General features: G+C 35.6%; 1 protein-coding gene across 1 annotated transcript; it reads right to left on the bottom strand.

The window, feature by feature from the left end:
* Nucleotides 1–8,602: 8,602 nt before the first annotated feature.
* Nucleotides 8,603–14,406, bottom strand: LOC131157677 (syntaxin-32). The gene is made up of 5 exons (XM_058112010.1): nt 13,743–14,406; nt 11,508–11,758; nt 11,183–11,373; nt 9,355–9,546; nt 8,603–8,938 (listed from the first exon to the last, which is right to left on the bottom strand). Exons 1-5 carry the CDS (start codon nt 13,981–13,983, stop codon nt 8,779–8,781), a joined length of 1,035 nt encoding a protein of 344 aa, XP_057967993.1. The 5' UTR covers nt 13,984–14,406; the 3' UTR covers nt 8,603–8,778.
* Between the last annotated feature and the right edge of the window lie 5,075 nt (nt 14,407–19,481).

Raw genomic sequence — 19,481 nt, 5'->3', positions numbered from 1 at the left:
CATCCAGAAAAATCATATATATAACTTTTGAAATCAAATATTGCTTTTAATTGGTAAACTTTCTAAAAATACCTAACATAATCTATCACCTTACCTGATTCCTGAAAAAAAGCCTATAAGGATCCTAAACCATGTCTGCGGCGTACACACAGAACCCTGTATCCATAAACCCTAATTAAATCAATTCAACCCCAGAATAATAGTCATTTTAACATTCCTAGGCCCACATATTCCCACTAACTAACTAAACTAGAAAAACACTTTCCTTACCCTAGTTTTGGAATGGTACCTGGAATGCCTGAATTACTAAACCACTCCAATTAAATTGCAGAGAAACGTTGCCAGGATCCCAAAATGATGTTTATCAGCTGATTCGAGCTTGTTTCGGGAGAGAAATCGAAGAGAAAGAGATAGAGTTGAGGCCACAGCCCTAAGAGAGGAGAGAGAGAGTTTAATTTTTCCAACACAAAATGAACTTAAACCCTTATATAGGCTTGTTGGCGTAGGGGAAACCGTCAACAGTTTCCCTGAAACTGTCAACGCTTTGGCCTTTTTAACCAAACAGTTTTCACCGTTTAACCCTTACCTCCCCTCGGTAACTCAAAACCATCGACGGTTTTCTGAGCTCCACCAAAACCGTCAACGGTTTGGCCTTGCACCAAACCAATTCCTTTTTTTTTTACTTATTTTTATTATTATCACTTTTTCGGGTCTCTACAAGATCACCAATGTGAGTGACGAATATAATTTTTTTTTGCTATTGACACAACTAGTGTACTCCTTAAATGTGTGACATGTAGCCTTATGATGGACGATATAAGGAAAAAAAAAAAAAAAATTTCTTGTATGGATTGCCTAAAAAAGGAAGGGTGTAACACTTTTTGATTGGTTAGAACTGAGACTATGATTTACGACTACTAATTTATAAGCATTATAAGTAGCTGAATGGAGCAGTCGCGAGAGACACTGATTGTGCTACTTTATGCATGTTCTTGGAATGTAACGGTGATTGTTCAGTCAATATAGTCATCTTAAAAGAGAGGTTGCTTAGGTAAAGTGAGTCAAGTGTTGCATTGTCACTAAGTGATTAAGTGGAGAATCACCTAAAAGAGACATAAGTTAAACACTGCAAGCGAGACACAAATCACCTCAGGGATGGAATCGCTTTTTTACTCAAGCGACACAGAAGTTGTAAATAGCCACTTAATGATAAAAAACATAAAGTCACCGGGCAATGATGGTCGCATAAGTCATCAACCAAAGTTTGGCCATCATATTTGGTGACAATTGTTGCCTAAGTCATTAGGCAAAGGTCCCTTATCATCAAGTGACAAGGCAGATAAACATTGGGCAAACATGTTGACTATAATAAATTGAACCTTTAATGTTATGAAATGGTCCAATTTATGATTAGGTTTTAAATGCTTTATAAACTTCCTCTTTTATCAGAATTTATTATTTTGAATTACGCTTGTAACAATAGAATTAATGTAAGTTTAACCCCATAATGGTCTAAATACGTATAATGGTTATTGTCAGGGGATCTCTAACTCAACTCAATACAGACTCTAGTGCCTTCATCCCTCTTATCTTTTTATCTTTCTTTTTAATTTCTCCTCTCAGTCTCTTCCTTCATTGTCTCTCCTTACCTCTTCTAATATAAGTCTTTTTCAACTCCCTTTCTTCTCCTTCTACGATTTCTACAATTCTTATTTTCGCTACTCTTGCACTTTTGACGAGTTAACATAATGAGTCCATTTACAGCCAATCTACCATTTACCCATTTAAATCTACACCATCCCTTAAAAGGTAATTTATTTTTTATCGAATAGTACTATATGTATTTTCAAAAGTTAATCCACACATGAATTAAGACAGTGAGGTGAACTTTTTCAAAATGAATGAGGAATTAAAGGTTTATGTGCGTGTGCGCGCGCGTGTATTTATTTAAGTACATCCAAATAAATTATTTGTAACTATACCTTTTTCGAGGCGAGTTGTTATTTAATTGTGATTATGTAAAACCTTATAAATATGAACACAATTTACCTAATTTAATTTGATAAAAATAAAATTAAAAGAATAAGATAATAGAAAATGGACATATTTATCATCATATTACCAAAAAATAGTGACTTTAATTGTTTTATGATAACATTATTTTCACTATGTATTTGTTTTGAGAAATATTTAAAAAAATGAGTTTTTAGTTTCATTATTACGCTGCATATACTAGGCACTTTATATCACTGACCTAATATAAAATTTAGCACTTTGCACAAATTGATTTTGATTTGACATGGACTTAAAATTTAAATGTACTCATATTCTATTCCTTCTAAGAGTAATAAAGCACTTTTTTTTTTTTTTTTTAAGGAGGGCGGCACCTCCAATTATTTATTGATATACCCTCATTTTTTAAGAAGGAATACCATAGTTACAAGACAAGTATTGAGAGATTACAGATAAAAAAATATTAAAAGCCTCCCAAAAAATAACACCAACAACCAACCAAAATAGGATTACAAATTTAAACAAAACTAAATAAGAAACAAATGTAAACAGACCTATCAAAACAAAAATAAAAAATAAACTAAAATCTAAATATTAAAGAAAAAAACACACACACAGAGAGAGATGAAACTTGATAAACCTACTAATTTTTTTTTCAAAATATATATAATTGAGACATCCTCGAACATCCATACTCTTTTATATGTACATTGTTGGAGTGTCAAGCTTGTTAAAGAATCTAGGCCATCCATTCTTTTCTAGATCCAACGGCTGTTTTTTTTTTTTTTGCTATAGGAGCAGTGATGTAATTTTTCCTAAACTGAATTGTAAATAAAACAAAACAGCAGGGGGCGGGGGTTTTTTCTTCACATCAGTTTGGCAGCTTCAGACGGTTTAGCGCAGGTGGCTTCTTCTTCTTTTCAGCCGTGAGTCTTCACTAGTGCGAGAAACTCCTGCAGCCGAGGGTTCCTTCAGCCACGCGGGAGAGGGGCGCACGAGAGAAGGAGACAGCAGCAGAGGTTCGGCGTTGGGGGGATCTACAGCCTCCAGCGGAGGTCCACGCAAGGGTAAGGGAAGGTAATGCATAGATCTAGTTTCTTAGGAGGATTTCTTTTAGGGAAATTAGGGAGAAGGATAGGAAGAAATCTAGGATTCTTCGCAGGTGCGAAGAGGGGCTTTCTTGGGTCATTCTTGGGCTGATTTTCAGAGGAGATTGGTAAGCTTCAAAGGTAAATCTATGTATGTATTTATTTCCACCGTATTTAATAAAGTGTCTCCGAAGGTGAGTTCCTGCCGTGGATGTAGGCCAATTTTTGGGTCGAACTACTTAAATGTGTTCTTGTGATTGTGTGATTAGCATGTATATGTTTTACTGAATATTGGATTGGTGAACATATATTTTTCTTGATTAGGCTTGGCACACACGCACACATTGAAATAAACAAGTTTTCGTTTAGGTGTGATTGTGGTTGATGCTTAGATAAAATCAGATTCTTATTGTGGTTTGAATAAAATCTGAAAATTAGAATTAGCAGTCAGCTTATACACACAACAAGTGGTATCAGAGTCTGGCTATGTGATAGGGACCGCTAGGTTTGAAATAGAAAAATTCATAAAAAAAAAAAAAAGACTTTGGTTTATGGAGGATTAAGATGCGTGTCATCTTGGTACAGCAGGGGCTTAAGGAGGCTCTTCTTGGAGAAAAGAAAGGGGCTTCCACTTCACAAAAGGGGAAACCAACTTTTCCCTCCACCGATAAAGTGAAGCCCGAAATCCTCCAAATGGCACATAGTGCCATTATCTTGTACCTAGGAGACAAAGTGCTTAGGGAAGTTTCCAATAAGGATACGGCAGCTGGGGTTTAGTCAAAACTAGAAAATTTGTACATGACAAAATCCCTAGCCAATAGACTCCATAAGAAGACTAGACTCTACACCTTTAGAATGCCCCCTGGAACATCTATTAATGAATATTTAGATGAATTTAATAAAAAAAATATGGATCTTGCTAATATTGATATTAGTATAGATGAAAAAGACCAGGCAATTCTTTTGTTGAGTTCTCTTGATTCCACATATGAAAATATTAAAGAAACTATGATGTATGGGATAGAGAGGCTGACTTTAGAAGATGTGCAAGCCGTTTTGCACTCTAGGGAATTGCACACTAAGTTTGAGTCTAAATCAGGGTCAGAGGAAGGGTTAAATGTGAAAGGTAGGTCTGAAAAGAGGGATAAGAAAGGAAAAGGCAAGAGGTCTAGATCAAAGTCTAAAATAAAATCACTAAAGTGTTTTTCCTGTCACAAGGAAGGACATTTTAAAAAGGACTACCCTGAAAGGAAAAAGGTTGCCAATGCTACCACCTCTGAATCAAAGGGTAAGGCAACTGTAATTTTAGATGGGTATGATAGTGCAGAAGTGTTGAACGTCTCTGAGAAAGACTCGGAAAAATAATGGATATTAGATTCAGGATGTTCCTTCCACATGTGTCCATTGAAAAACTGGTTTGAGTCATTTACATGCTTAGTCATGTTATCTTAGGAAACAATAAGTCATGTAAAATACAGGGTATCAGGACTGTGAGACTTCTAAAGCATAATGGGATTGAAAGAGTGCTAAGAGATGTGTGGTACATACCTGAGTTGAAGAGAAACTTGATTTCTCTTGGTAGCTTAGATAAGATAGGGTACACGTTTAAGTCTAAAGGAGGTAGCCTAAGAGTATGTAGAGGTTCACTGGTAGTGATAAAAGGGGTGCTAAAGAATGGGCTGTACACCTTGGTAGGAAAGACAATGATTGGTGAGGCTTCACCTATCAATCACGGGGTATAAAATCAGGTTTCCTTGTGGCATAAGAGGCTAGGACATGTTAGCCAACAGGGCCTAAAGGAGCTAGAGAAACATGGGCTGCTTGGGGATAGGAAACTTGAGGATTTGTCATTCTTTGAGGAGTGTGTCTTGGGTAAGTCTACTAGGGTTAGTTTTAAGAAGTCCACTCACACCACAAAACAGACTCTTGATTACATACATTCAGACTTGTGGGGACCTGCTACGGTTAGTTCTCAAGATGGTTCTAGGTGACTTTTCTAGGAAAGTATGGGTTTATATTCTAAAACATAAAAGTGATACTTTTGAAAAGTTTAAAGAATGGAAAACCTTAGTTGAAACTCAAGTTGGTAGAAAAGTTAAAACACTGAGAACAAACAATGGATTAGAATACTTGTCAAATGAATTTTTTGAATTTTGTAAAGCTGAGGGCATTGTTAGACATAGGACTGTTAGGGATACTCCCCAACAAAATGGACTAGCTGAAAGGATGAATAGGACTATTTTGGAAAGGGTAAGATGCATGTTAGCCACTTCAGGTCTGCCCAAGACCTTTTGGGCAGAGGCAGTGACCACTGTTGTATACCTTATTAATAGGTGTCCTTCCATAACTATAAATTTTAAAACCCCTTAAGAAATCTGGTCGGGTAAGCCTGCTAATTATTAGGGTTTAAATTTTTTTGGGTGCGTAGCCTATGCCCATATTAGAACTGATAAATTAGGGCCTAGGGCTATTAAATGCATTTTTTTGGGATACCCAGAGGGGGTTAAAGGCTATAAGCTCTGCGTTGTAGAACCTGGAAAACAAAAATGTATTATTAGCAGGGATGTAGTTTTTAATGAAACTAAAATGATGGGAAAACCAGAAAATTCAGATGAAAGTATTAGGCACTCTGATACTAGTGACCTGCAGCTTGAGGTGGAGCAACCCTCCACTTCTTATAGCCATTTAGAAACAGATGCTGCAGATTTCGAGGAGCAAAACTCAGAACCAGAAACCTCTGAATTAAGTAAAACCTACCTTCTAGCACGGGATAGAGAGAGGAGGGTCATAAGACCTCCTCAAAGGTATGGGGAAACTGATATGACAGCTTTTGCTCTTTCTGTTACTGAAAGAGAAATTGACGTGGAGCCTAGGACTTTTGGAGAGGCCATGGATAGTAAAGAGGCTGAAAAATAGATTCTTGCAATGCAAGAAGAAATGAAGTCTCTAAATAAGAATAAGACATGGGTCATGGTACCTAGATCGGAAAAACAGAAACTCATAGGATCCAAGTGGATCTTTAAAAGGAAAGAGGGAATCCCTGGAGTTGAACCACTTAGGTATAAAACTAGGTTAGTGGCTAAGGGATTTACACAAAGGAAAGGGGTAGACTATAATGAAATATTTTCCCCTGTTGTGAGGCATAGTTCAATTGGAATTCTATTATCTTTTGTTGCTATACATGACTTACATTTGGAACAACTTGATATTAAAACTACTTTCTTGGATGGTACTTTAGAAAAAACAGTTTATATGCAACCTCCTGAGAGTTTTGATACATAAATGAATAAAAATCATGTATGTTTATTAAAGAAATCTTTATATGGGCTTAAACAATCACCCATACAATAGTATAAATGATTTGATTCTTACAAGATTCAAAATGATTTCTGTAGAAGCAATTATGATGGATGTGTTTATTATAAATCATGTGATAAATATCATATTTGCTATTATATGTTGATGACATGTTGGTTGCTTGTGGAGACTTGGATAAGTTAAATCAAGTTAAGTGCATGCTTAAATCTAAATTTGAAATGAAAGACTTAGGACCTGTTAAAAGAATACTTGGTATGGAAATAACTAGAGAAAGGAATAAAAAGTTTCTCTACTTGTCTCAAAAGTCTTATATTTCAAAGGTGTTGAAAAGATTTGGAATGAGTCATGTTAAATCTACTTCTATTCTTGTTGCACAGCATGTTAAATTGTCTAGAAAATAGTGTCCTAAAACTAAAAAATGAATCACTTTTTATGAATAGAATACCTTATGCTAGTATGGTTGGTAGTGTAATGTATGCTATGGTATGTTCTAGACCTGATCTATCTTATGATGTAAGTCAAGTGAGTAGATTTATGAGCAAACCTGAAAAATCACATTGACATGCTTTGAAACAAATTTTTCAATACTTGTCTGGAACAAAATAGTAAGGATTAATATTTGGTAAAAGGGATATGCATTGTGAAATAAGGTTAAAAGGATATGTAAATTCTGATTATGCTGGAAATCTAGATACCAGGAAGTCTTTGTCTGATATAGTCTTTTCCTTTTTAGGTAGTGCTATTAGTTGGAAATCACATATGCAGTCGATGGTAGCTTTGTCTACCACGGAGGCTGAATATATTGTCATGACTGGAACCTTTAAGGAGGCTATATGAATAAAAGGACCGTGTCTAGAGTTAGGAATGCATAGTGGAACCGTTATAATTTATTGTGACAATCAAAGTACTATTCATTTGGCTAGGAATCATGTTTATCATGATAGGTCCAAACATATAGATGTTAGCCTGCATTTTGTAAGGGATATTACTTCTAGTGGTGAAATAGAAGTAAGAAAAATTCCAACAGAGGATAATCCTTCTGATATGATGACTAAAGTAGTACCTAAATCCAAATTTGAACATTGTTCAAACTTGGTTAACCTTGAAAGTTGCTAGTGTTTGTTTTGTAGGAACCGCCATAGAAGATGCTAAGGAAGTGCAAGGGTCACAAGCTTGCCAAGGTGAAGAATTGTTGGAGTGTCAAGCTTGTTGAAGAATTCAGACCGTCCATTCTTTTCTAGATCCAACGGCTGTTTTTTTTTTTACTTTTGCTATAGGGGCAGTGATGTAATTTTGCCTAAACTAAATTGTAAATAAAACAAAACAGTAGGGGGTGGGGGTTTTTTCTTCACTTCAGTTTGGCAGCTTCAGACGGTTCAGCGCAGGAGGCTTCTTCTTCTTTTCAGCCGCAAGTCTTCACCGGCGCGAGAGACTCCTGCAGCCGAGGGTTCCTTCAGCCACGCGGGAGAGGGGCACACAAGAGAAGGAGACGACAGCGGAGGTTTGGCGTTGGGGGGATCTACAGCCTCCAACAGAGGTCCACGTGAGGGTAAGGGAAGGTAATGCATAGATCTAGTTTCTTAGGAGGGTTTCTTTTAGGGAAATCAGGAAGAAAGATAGGAAGAAGCCTAGGGTTCTTCATAGGTGCGAAGAGGGGCTTTCTTGAGTCATTCTTGGGCTGATTTTCAGAGGAGATTGATAAACCTCAAAGGTAAATCTGTGTATGTATTTATTTCCACCGTATTTAATAAAGTGTCTCCGAATGTAAAATTCTGCCGTGAATATAGGCCAATTTTTGGGCGGAACCAAGTAAATGTGTTCTTGTAATTGTGTGATTGGCATGTATATGTTTTGTTGAATATTGGATTGGTGAACATATATTTTTCTTAATTAGGCATGACACACACGCACACATTGAAATAAACAGGATTTTATTTAGGTGTGATTGTGGTTGATGCTTAGATAAAATCAAATTCTTATTGTAGTTTAAATAAAATCCGAAAATTAGAATTAGCAATCAGATTATACACACAACATGCATAGTAGAGATTTATGTATAAATTGTTATTCATGCTTATTTCTTGTATTCATTTTATCCTCTGATATAACAAATAATGGAAACTTCTTCAAATATGGGGAATAAAAGAGGAGCATTCATCTAAATTATTTATACATGTAAAATAAAAAATAAAAAATCCATTTAACCTCTTTTTGTCGTATCAAGTACATGGCATTTTTCATATTTCCCTTCCAAACGAGACTCAATTTTATAAGAAAAATGAGAGGAGAAAAAAGGAAAAAAGAGAAAGAGAAGGAAAAGCTCTGGTCTTTCCTTTATTCTCTAATTTTTCAAATATTATTATGCTACAAAAAATAAGAAAATCATGAGGAATACAATTAATACAAAGAATATCTTAATCATCAGCCATCGGTTGGATGATATACTGTTAAGGTAGCGGACCAGCTGCCCCTGCGCTCCTTCCACATTTCCCAGCGTCTCCTCCATGTTCTCATCGATCCTGCCATCCACAACGTTTGTCAGTTCAAGATGATGAATGAGGATAACATGAAACAAATATTTTGCTTCCTTCTAAAATCTCCAGGTCACACATCAATTCATGGACAAGTTGGAAAATATTCGGAAAAAAGAAAAAAAAAATGAAAGAATTCACTTTTTCCCGTTTGATTTTCGAAGTAGGAAAGAAAATATATATACACACATTTTTGTTTTGCATAACATTAACTTTTGTTTTGATTTTTCTTAATTTTGAATTGATTTTGCTCCTATACTTTTTCTTCCCCATTTTTTGCAAACCAGATCCTTAACCAAACATGTAAATAATCACAAGCACATTTCGCCTTTAAATGACCACAGATGTATGCGTATGTCTGCATGCACTCGCACTGTAGATTAAAACAGTAAAAATGATCCAACCTGATTGCAAGCTCTCCTTGCTGGGAAACCATGGTAGCTAGCTGTGTAAATATGTTGCTCAGCTCATGGATGGTCGACTCCACATTTTGAAGTGCTTCAGCTCTGCTTTGCATATAACTATCTTGTAGTGGAACTAACTGCTGTTGATGCTGCTGCTGCAGCAATGGCTGAGACTCTGCTTCTGTTTGCTTCCTGAAAAGGAAATGCAAGAATCACATTTCTGCATCTTCCACATTGCTAAGGTCCCTGATCTGGTTTTGAAAAGGATGCATGCATAAAAAAAGTTGAGGAAAATACGACATTAAATATCTAATGCTTAATGGCCACTCTACTGATCTCCCAATACCAATCAGTGTGACATATTGTATACTCTTTCAGACGCATTCTTTTATTTTATTATTTTATGGCTCATTTGGTTTGGCAAAATAATTATTCCTTGGAATAAGATGAAATATAGTTTAAGTTTTGGGAATCAAGGGAATAGTTATTCCTTATATATTCCTAATTATTTCATTCAACATGTAACAAGAAAAGAATAGATATCCACATAATGAAATTTGGAAATAGTTATTCCTCATCTATTCCTTATTATGGACTTATAAAATGAATCATATTGTTATTTACTTTATAGAAATAATATTTTTTTTTGTATAACTAATTGTAACTAAACTACTAAAATTAATTTATTCCTAGGAATGGGCATTCCACAAACCAAACGTAAACTTAATATCTAATGTTTAATGGCTACTTAACTGATCTCCCAGTACCAATCAGTGTGATATATCCTATACTCTTTTTCAGAAGTGTTCTTTTATGTTTATTATTTTAGAGATTTTGCAATTACCAATCAAAGCACATCACAATAAAGTGAGGAATATAAGCTCTTCCTATGAAACAAAGGGTTTGGTGTACCAAAGCATGATTTTTTTTTTTTTTTTTTCTTTTTGTTCTACCACATGAGAATTGGTCCAATTTCTACTTCTCTGAAACGTTAATCAGGGTTAAAATAGAGCTATGAAATTTGGGCATGCACAAGAGCAGTCAAAGCCTAGGGAAGTTGAGAGTCAAGGCTAGAGAAGCACAGAAATTTCCAGGCAAAAGCCAACTTTTAGAGAATCTTTTAGGGCCCATTTAGTTGTGGAAAACAATTTCCATTTTTAATTTAGTTTTCTAAAAATTATTTAAAAATTACCTAATTTTCAATTTAAAAACATTAGTATGCAAAAAATGAAAAGCAGCAAAAGAGTTGACACTATTTACTTGTGGAAATAGTTTTCTTTTCCATTTCTAATTTAGAAATATCACCTTGTTTTTCAATTGTATAAATTTGTATAGAAAAGTTAGAGAACATCTTTTTTGTGTTTTCTAAATTTTTGATTTCTTATTCCATATTTGGGAATGAATTTTAAGTGAGTGGATTGACAAAATAAAAAATATAGTATAAAATTTTAAGTTTCTTCCAAATTCACACAAATCCAAATCCAAATCCAAATCCAGAATTCATGATCCCAAATACTAACCTTACATAGTTTTTGAAAAATTGAAAAATAAGTTGTCCTTTTTGTAATAATTTTGAAATCTATAAATGAAAATGAAAAATTGTTTTGTCCAACTAAATGGAACCCTTGATTTTCTACCTTTTTAATACAAAACTTGAAAAAATAAAAAATATGCATAAATTTTTATAATTTATTAGGAAACTAAAAATGAAAAAATAGAAAATGTTTTCAACAACTAAACAGGCCCTTATATTTTTCAAACAAGGAATGAAACCATATTTGTAAACATAATAATTACAGAATCTACACACGCAGTCCATCATCATTACCTTGGAAATAGCTGTGATGAAGAGGAAGATGAAGATGCAGATGCAGAAGCATTGGCCCATGGAGGAGGGCCTGCTGAGGCACTGGAAGGGGATCTGGCAGCTAAAGGGCGCTGGCGAACAAAAGGATTTGCAGGCTCTTTTGAAGCAGTGGAAGAGAACAACTGCCTTCTATTCTCATGAACTTTCAAGTTCTGTAGACATTTAAGCCACACACACACACACACACACTTAAAGACTTAATCCAACAAAGCCTCCACCAAAAGACAAAGACATACAACAGGAAATCAGAGACTCGAGAGCTATCTAGCAAAAATGTTAAATATACCTCTGTCCGCATTGTAAGGACTTCTTTAAACTCCTTTGTGGCACTCATTAAGCGGCTCTTTAGGTTATCCACCACTGTAGTTGAATGGCTGGTGGTGTCACTTGAGATGTTTCCACTTTCATTCTGAGAGTTGCAAAGTATCTGCAGGTCTACCACAGCTGAATTAAGAGCAGTAATATCCTGCTTGAGAACTGCAGTTAGCTCTTGGATCTCCAACGTGGGATCATCAAAAACTGATGTCCTCTTGGCCACTGGTGAGACAGTAGAGTAAATATTTCATTATCTTTAGCTCCCAATACCAGCACAGTTTTCAACTTCTGTAAGTAATCATGAATCAATTGCAGGCCCGGTATGACCAAAAAAAAAATATTCAAACAACAATGTTTAAAATTCTAAATACCTATAGTTTGTTTCTATTTTAAAATTTTAAACTTTTATTCACAATCAGATTCTTAATTCCACCACCATATTTAATACAAAATTAAAGGTATAAAACTACATTTACCAAGACAAAAACAAACAATGAAGCAATAAGACACAATTGCTCATGAAAAAGAGCAGAAGTCTCCAACCAAGTCCTCTTCAATTATTTTGAACACCACAAGCAAATAGCAGCTTGTGTACATATTGTACACAACAGTCATATGACCATACATAAAACACAAACCTGTAAATTTACTGTAAACACATTCTTTCACATAAATCATATGCACTGCACAAAAGAATATCACATGCATAATGAATATAGCATGAGCAAATGGAGGTGAGGAATTAAAAACAAAGCAATTCACAACACCCCCATTAAATTCAATTGGGCAGTCAATGTTACTAAGTTTGAATGCCAAAGAAGCATTGACACCATCACATGACATGGACACGACACAACACCAATGCATGGAATTTTTCAAAAAACATGGATATGTCAATTAATTAATTTTTAGAAATATATTTTTTGGCATATTTAGTGTGTTTTACCCTTTAGACATAAAATATTGCAGTAAAGAAAATTTAAAATGAATTATAGGCATTATTAATGTACATTGTAAAAATAAATTCCATCTACATCCATTGCCTGTATCTGTACTTCATAATTTGACACAATATATCTATAAAAGCACCATTACATTTACAAGGTAACCATAAAAGAAACATCAAAAGCGAAAATTCACCTAATAACAAAAAAACAAACAGCAACTAACAGTGAGGAGCAAGGAAAACATTGATCCAAGGACAAGTAGTAATCTAGATACAAAATTACAAGACAGGGGGTTGGGGCACCTGAAGAGGTGTTAGGGCAGTGCCCAAAAACAAGCCAGCCTGTGCTGAGAAGTGCGTGAGCAGTGTTGCAAAGTGAAATTAATTAATTTAATTTCTGACAGGAGTCCAACAAACATCAGGCCATGTGGACGAGTGTCAGTGTGCAACATGTGTCAAATACTAAGACTAAGGTTATTGGAAGGGCTATGCTTCCTATGCTAAGTATGCAGTTGAGAACCATTCACATAAATCATGGTCAGATGAATATAGCATGGACAAATAGAGAACCGAAAACAAAACAAGACAATTCACAAAACCCTGGTATCAATTATATTCAGTTAGGCAGCTGATATTACTAGGTATGCATTTGAATAGAGGGAAAACAAAAAGAACAATTCACACATCCTGGTATCAATTAAATTCAAGATTGTTGCTATACAAACCAAAAAATCCTACATAACTTTTGTACTCTTTGATGTGGCATTTTATGTTATATGGTTATCAATTCCTTAAAATTATATTTTCAAAAATAGTTGGACCCTTCACATAATACATTAAATGCAATACATAGAAGTACGAATTGGGCGTATGAATAGCGTCTTCCTAAATTTAACTGGGCAGCAGATGCTACTAAGTATGCATTTGAGAACGATTCCCATAAATCACACACGTTTACACAGATGAATACAGAATGGGCAAATGGAGAAGGGAAAAATAAAACGAAACAATTTGCTAGTATCAATTAAATTCAATTGGGCAGCTGATAAATATGCATTTGAGAACCAAGGATTGAGTCACTTAGAAGATACTAATAGAATGCTAGTAAGAATCAAACAGTTTTTAAAAGCCGGATGCAATACAACTTTCGCCCTCAAAAGCTAGGATAATACTCCAAAAGTCCAACCAAACAATGACACAATTAATCCAGCTATAAACTAAAAAACCGATGAAACTAAAATTTCCAAGTTCGTGACCTACATTTCGCGAGCTTCGCCAGCTTCTGTGACGTCTGGTGGATCCCAAACCCAATCTTGGAAGCCCTCTTGTTGAACTCCGACTGAATCGCCACCGTAGACCGGGGCGCTCCATTCCCCTTCGACTCACTAATGCTAGGCGCATTCCCCGCCGCCGACGATACCGACTTCTTTAGCCTCTCCGCTACGCTTAGAAACTCCTGCGTCCGATCCCGATACGACGACTGCGCGGATTTCGCATACATTTCTAGCACAGAATAGGACAAACTAGCTCGAATTCACCTCCTAATTATCAAGTAAACAAAAAAAAATACCGCGAAAAAACCTAATTCGGGCCTTCGTACGGTGCAGTAACACAGGGCGGATCTGAGGCTCTAAGAATCAAAATGAAATGTGCGTATAATGGGTGATCTAGACTGACGAAGCAAGCCCTAGATCTGGCACGAAATCAAATCGCGAGGTAGAAGAAAGGTAGGGGTTACGAGTCGAATGGTTGAGGAGAACAGAGACGGCTTTAAACAACAAGAGGAGAACAGAGCATGGTGGACGGATCGGAGGTATGGGGAGAACCGGTTCGGTTTCGAACCGCGAAGCGGAGATCCAGCGAGACGCGCGGACCAAAAGTCGGTCAGCAGATGACAATGTTAGAACTCAAAACGCAGTTTTATGGCCGTTTTGAATTCTCAAAGCAAGTCGCCCTTCTCGTGCACCCCCCAAGATTGATGGATTAATGCATGTCAAGTTTCAATTCAAGGGGCAGTCAACATACTTTATGCATTTTAGAAAGTAATTAATTAAATTTCTTTATCTTAAAGTTTCTTCAATCTCTCTTTTTTTTCTTTAAATTATTCCAAGAACTTAAATAATTCATAATAGATCAGCTAATTTATAAATAACTATACGAATAAAAGTTTTTTTTATAGAATTTTTTTGTTCTTTGTATAACTACTAAAACTCATGTATATAAATATTAAAAAGCAAAAATTATGTGCATTGCACATAAAACGAGAAGCCAAATATGAAATAAAAACATTATATATGGGTCTAAAGGTTTGATTATATGATTTTGGTGTTAATTGAACTTTCAATTTTAATTTTTGAAGAGTAAGTTAGATCAACATGAAGAATGGTTTGTTAAGGGAGGGCATTGTTGTGTGTGAAGTCTGTGATTTCTATAATGTTGGGTATCCCTTCTTGTGGGGCTCAAGACTTGAAAAGTTATTCCATTTTTTATTATTGTTGGCTTCCCAGTACAAGAAAATTGCTGCAGCTTGCTCTAGAACTCCAAAAAAATAAGCCACGCATAGCTGGGGTGACATCTCCTCTTCTTTCTCCATTTTCGTGCACCAGCCCAAGCCTCACGCTTGAAGCAAACCCTTCATTTTCTTTCTCCATTTTTCTACAACAGCTCCTCACGTCTGCAGCAGCCACTCATGCCTGCTGCAGCTGGATGTCATCTTCTCCAGTGAGCTTCCTACCCTCCTGCGACTCCGACTACATTTGTGCTTGATTTTGGTTATCTCTTGTACCTTTTGATGTAAGACGGGAATGGTTGACCTATGTCCTATGATTCAACCCTCACATAAGCATATACACTAAAACACTTTAATTTAAAATTTTAATTATTCAAACATAAACACAATAAATCATGTTTTATTTCACATGTTCAAGAATTTTGAAAAGGTGTATGACTTGTCCAACAATTAAGTCTCAATTGGCTTTTTCACAAAGGAATCAAGTTATATGCTGAAAATTTTGTTATTTTAAAGATTCAAGAAAAAAGTTCTATGTTAGCAAACTAATATTCATACAATTGATTTTTAACTAGTAAGTACTGATACTGCAATCTATGGATCAAATGGGTTATTTAAAGATGTGTTTTTAATCTACTAGCAGGGTTCACAAGATATAACAAAGGATTCAAACACAAGTACTGAAGTTACCAAGGGATTGATTTGGATGACTTGACGTTGTTCCACACGTAGTTAGGTCACACCGTAGGTCCTTTGTACAAGCTTTGAATCATAAGATGAATGCAACAATGAAGTGTAGATGATAATCGTCGTGTGATTGTATAAAGGTGCTGACTGTGTGGTGTTGATAGGGGTCGTGAGAGTATTAGATGAAGGAGGGGTTGATGGAGTCGTTGGATAGTTTAGTGGTCTCTTACCACTTGAGGTCCAGAGAGAATGTCGTAGCCTCACACTACTCACTCACAAGGAAAGGGACAAGTTTTACAAGCTCAAGCAAAGAAATGTTTCTTCTATATTCAACTTCAACTTCATGTATCTTGTTCTTACAATAAGAATGTTGTTTATAGGCATAGCCTGAGAGACAAAACACTAAACACTCAACAACTCTCAACAACTTTCAACAACAACTCTCAACAACTTTCAACAATTATTAACTTAACACAATTAATACTTACAAAAAAACAAGGAACTCCAACTTATAAGCACACATGTAATGACCCGCTATTTAAATGGGTTTTTTTTTATACTATGACATTTAACATGCTCTGATACCTTACTGGATTAAATCCAATCATCAACCTAAGCAGTAAGAAGTAGAAATCAAATAAACATAACCATACATAGTTATATACAATACCAGAGTACTAAAGTATTTCTCAAAATATACATATATGTCTGTTCCCCCAGAAATATCCTTAACTAACTAGGGTTATACAAAATACTCCCAAAAATACTCACTCTAATATTAGGGCAATACCAGGCCCCTCTACCTATGAACCTGATTTGCTCGCCTACCTGGATCACCTGAAAAATGTTAAAGTAATTGGGATGAGCCAACACTCAGTAAAACGAAATATGCTATTACTATTGTGTGGCAGATGTGTTACAATATTATAAAAATTTGTTTCTATAAAATCATGTATAACTGAATCTGTAAATGCAGTACAAGTAAATGAAACCATCTCCATTTCCATGTTGCTTAACATATCTGTAATTTAGGTTTCTACTCAAAATACTTCTAATATAAATAAGTATACTTTCTGTCTCTATAAATCTGTATATACATAATAATAACTGAAATCTTCCCTGTGGATAACTGTGTGTCATGATTTAACCTCTCATGACAGGATTGTGTGGCCTGTAGGTGGGATCTACACAAGCTGGCCGACCAGGGTAAACCACTATACTCCCTCGGTCTAATCTGCCCTCCTCAACCCATATCTGATGGGGAGTCTGTCCACGTCTAGGGCATTATATGATCGACCTACTACCACGTATTATCTGAATAGGTGGTTGCATTATGTAAACTATAGTAGCTACGGTATCGTGCTCTGTAACTGTATGGTCCAACAGGGTCTGATATTATATAATATATTTCTATATACAACTAGCTGTTTTACCATGATTCTATAATAATTGTATAAACCATGACAATGAAATAAACTGTAATTGTATCATCTGTATCTCTGAACTGAACTGTAATCTATAAGTCATGGTACTAAAAATTGTATAATCATGATACTGTAAACTGTATAATCACGGTACTGTAAACTGTATAATCATGGTATTGTAAATTGTATAATAACCACTGGTTATATATTCTGTAAATCATATCCTGAAAATACTGTAAAACATATTTCTTTACTATACCCATATTCTCAAGCCACACAAAAGTTTTAAACATACATAAATAATAAACTGTATAAATTTCTATCGTGAATAATCATCTGATAAAAACGTATAATTCGTACTGAAACATGGTAAAATTGTCTAGCATAATATATTTCCCTTACCTATTTCCTGCTAAAAATCCCTTACTATATAGGGTCCAACACCCGCAGGTTTTCCACTTAACACCCTGAAAACCATAAATCTCAGAACAAAATATCAATATTTCTTTGCCTGCATCATTTCTTACAACTGCTGGAAAGTCAAATTTTGAATAAAAGACCTTACCCTAGATTTGGGATGAATTCCAACTTCGTTTCACCAACAATCCGCTCCGGCAGACTTATAGAGAACTTCGCCAAGAGCGTCATGGTGGCCTTAGATCGTTGATCCGGTGACTGACGGGGCCAAAATCGAAAAGAGAAGAGGGAGGAGCTATAGGGGTAGAGAGAGAAGAGAGAAAGAGAGAGGGTAGTTTGCGCTAAAATAGGATAAAAATCCAAGTTTTCACTATTTATACTACGGGATTCGTCGATGAGCCACGTCATCTCGTTGACGAGTCCTTAAGTAATTTCGTCGACGAACCTTGCCCTTCGTCGATGAAATTCAGAGTAGCCCAAAACCTCTCTCGGTATTTTTTCGTCGACAAGGCCCTGATAAATTTATTGGGTATTTTCCCAAAGTGTGATATCATCGACGAACGCGAAGTGTTCGTCGACGAAGTCAACTGCCTCCTTCTGTTACTGTTTCCATTTCTATCCCTCTTTATTATTTAAATACCATTATTATTTGGTTCGTTACAATACTAGTCAAGCCTAGTTGTCTTGCATTATTACAATTCAAATTTGAAATTTAAACATATTCCAAAAGGAATGCCAAAACCGTGTGGGACTCATTGGAGCCATGTGGGGGCCACATGGGTTTTGAGTTGGACTTTGCTTCAATACTTCACTTGGGTCTTCAAGCATGGTCTTTAAGCACCTAATAATCTTGAAATAACATATCCACAAAAAATATAAATTAACACAATAACAAAGTCTTCACATAAAAAAAGTATTTCATCAAAAAAGTAAAAGATCTTCAATTGATCTCATGTGTTCCTGTAAAATAGATATAAACAATAGTGGACATCTGGAGGTCGTCCACGTGTCACCATGTCAACAAAGGAGTGGACATCGGGAGGTCATCCATGTGTCATCATATCTGTAAAAGGGATACATAAGGCATGTTCATCCCCATCATCTCTCCCGAGCCCAAAAGAATTCTTCTCCAAAGAATTAGAGATGATGTACTGGGAATACAACTCTAAGGTGCGATGAAGGAGGTCTTCTTTAAGTATCCAACTCCTCTCAGAAAGTGGCTTGTCTCTCCACTTGACAAAGAACTTTTGATATGATCCTACTCGTATGAACTTTAGCTTGTCATCCAAAATTACATCAAGGTACTTGGGCATGGGCAAGGGTAGAAGCAAAGGCAATTTCCAGTTTTCAAGGTCAAAAGGAGTGCAGTCACCTGCAGGGTTAGAATTTGAAGGTTCTATAAAATAAGATGTTAGAAGAAAAAGGGTCAGATTTTCAACATTAAAAACATTGCTTTTGCTAAAATCAATAGGAATATTACTCATGTAAGCATCAGAACTAGTTTTCTTGAAAATTTTGAAATGATCCATCTTGTTAGCATGTAACTTCCTCAACTTTCCTATAGGAATTTGCTTAGGACGAATACAGACTATAACCATATCACCCTTTAAAAATTCTTTCAACATGCAATGCATGTCAGCAATAGATTTATAATGTTCGTGATTCAAATTAACCTTCATTTTTATTTCAGAGTGTAGATTATCTATATGCTTTGCAAAAGCATCAGTCGGCTCACTCACTCTAGACTTAAGTGGTAGTGGAATAAGATCTACAGGCTTTCTAAGACTGTATCTTGTAATAACCTGAAATAGGCTAAGTATTGCGATCCTATCCACTGAACTACTGAATGTAAAATTGGCCACATAAAGGCATAAATCCCAAGATATGATGTTTTCAACTACCTTACATCTCAATAGGTCCCTAAGGCTCCTTTTTACTAGTTCAACTTGACAATTAGTTTGG

This window comes from Malania oleifera, chromosome 6 (assembly GCF_029873635.1).
Source record: "Malania oleifera isolate guangnan ecotype guangnan chromosome 6, ASM2987363v1, whole genome shotgun sequence".
Classification (NCBI taxonomy): domain Eukaryota; kingdom Viridiplantae; phylum Streptophyta; class Magnoliopsida; order Santalales; family Ximeniaceae; genus Malania; species Malania oleifera.
The sequence above is the reverse complement of the archived record's forward strand: the minus strand, read 5'-3'. Positions and strand labels throughout refer to the sequence as shown.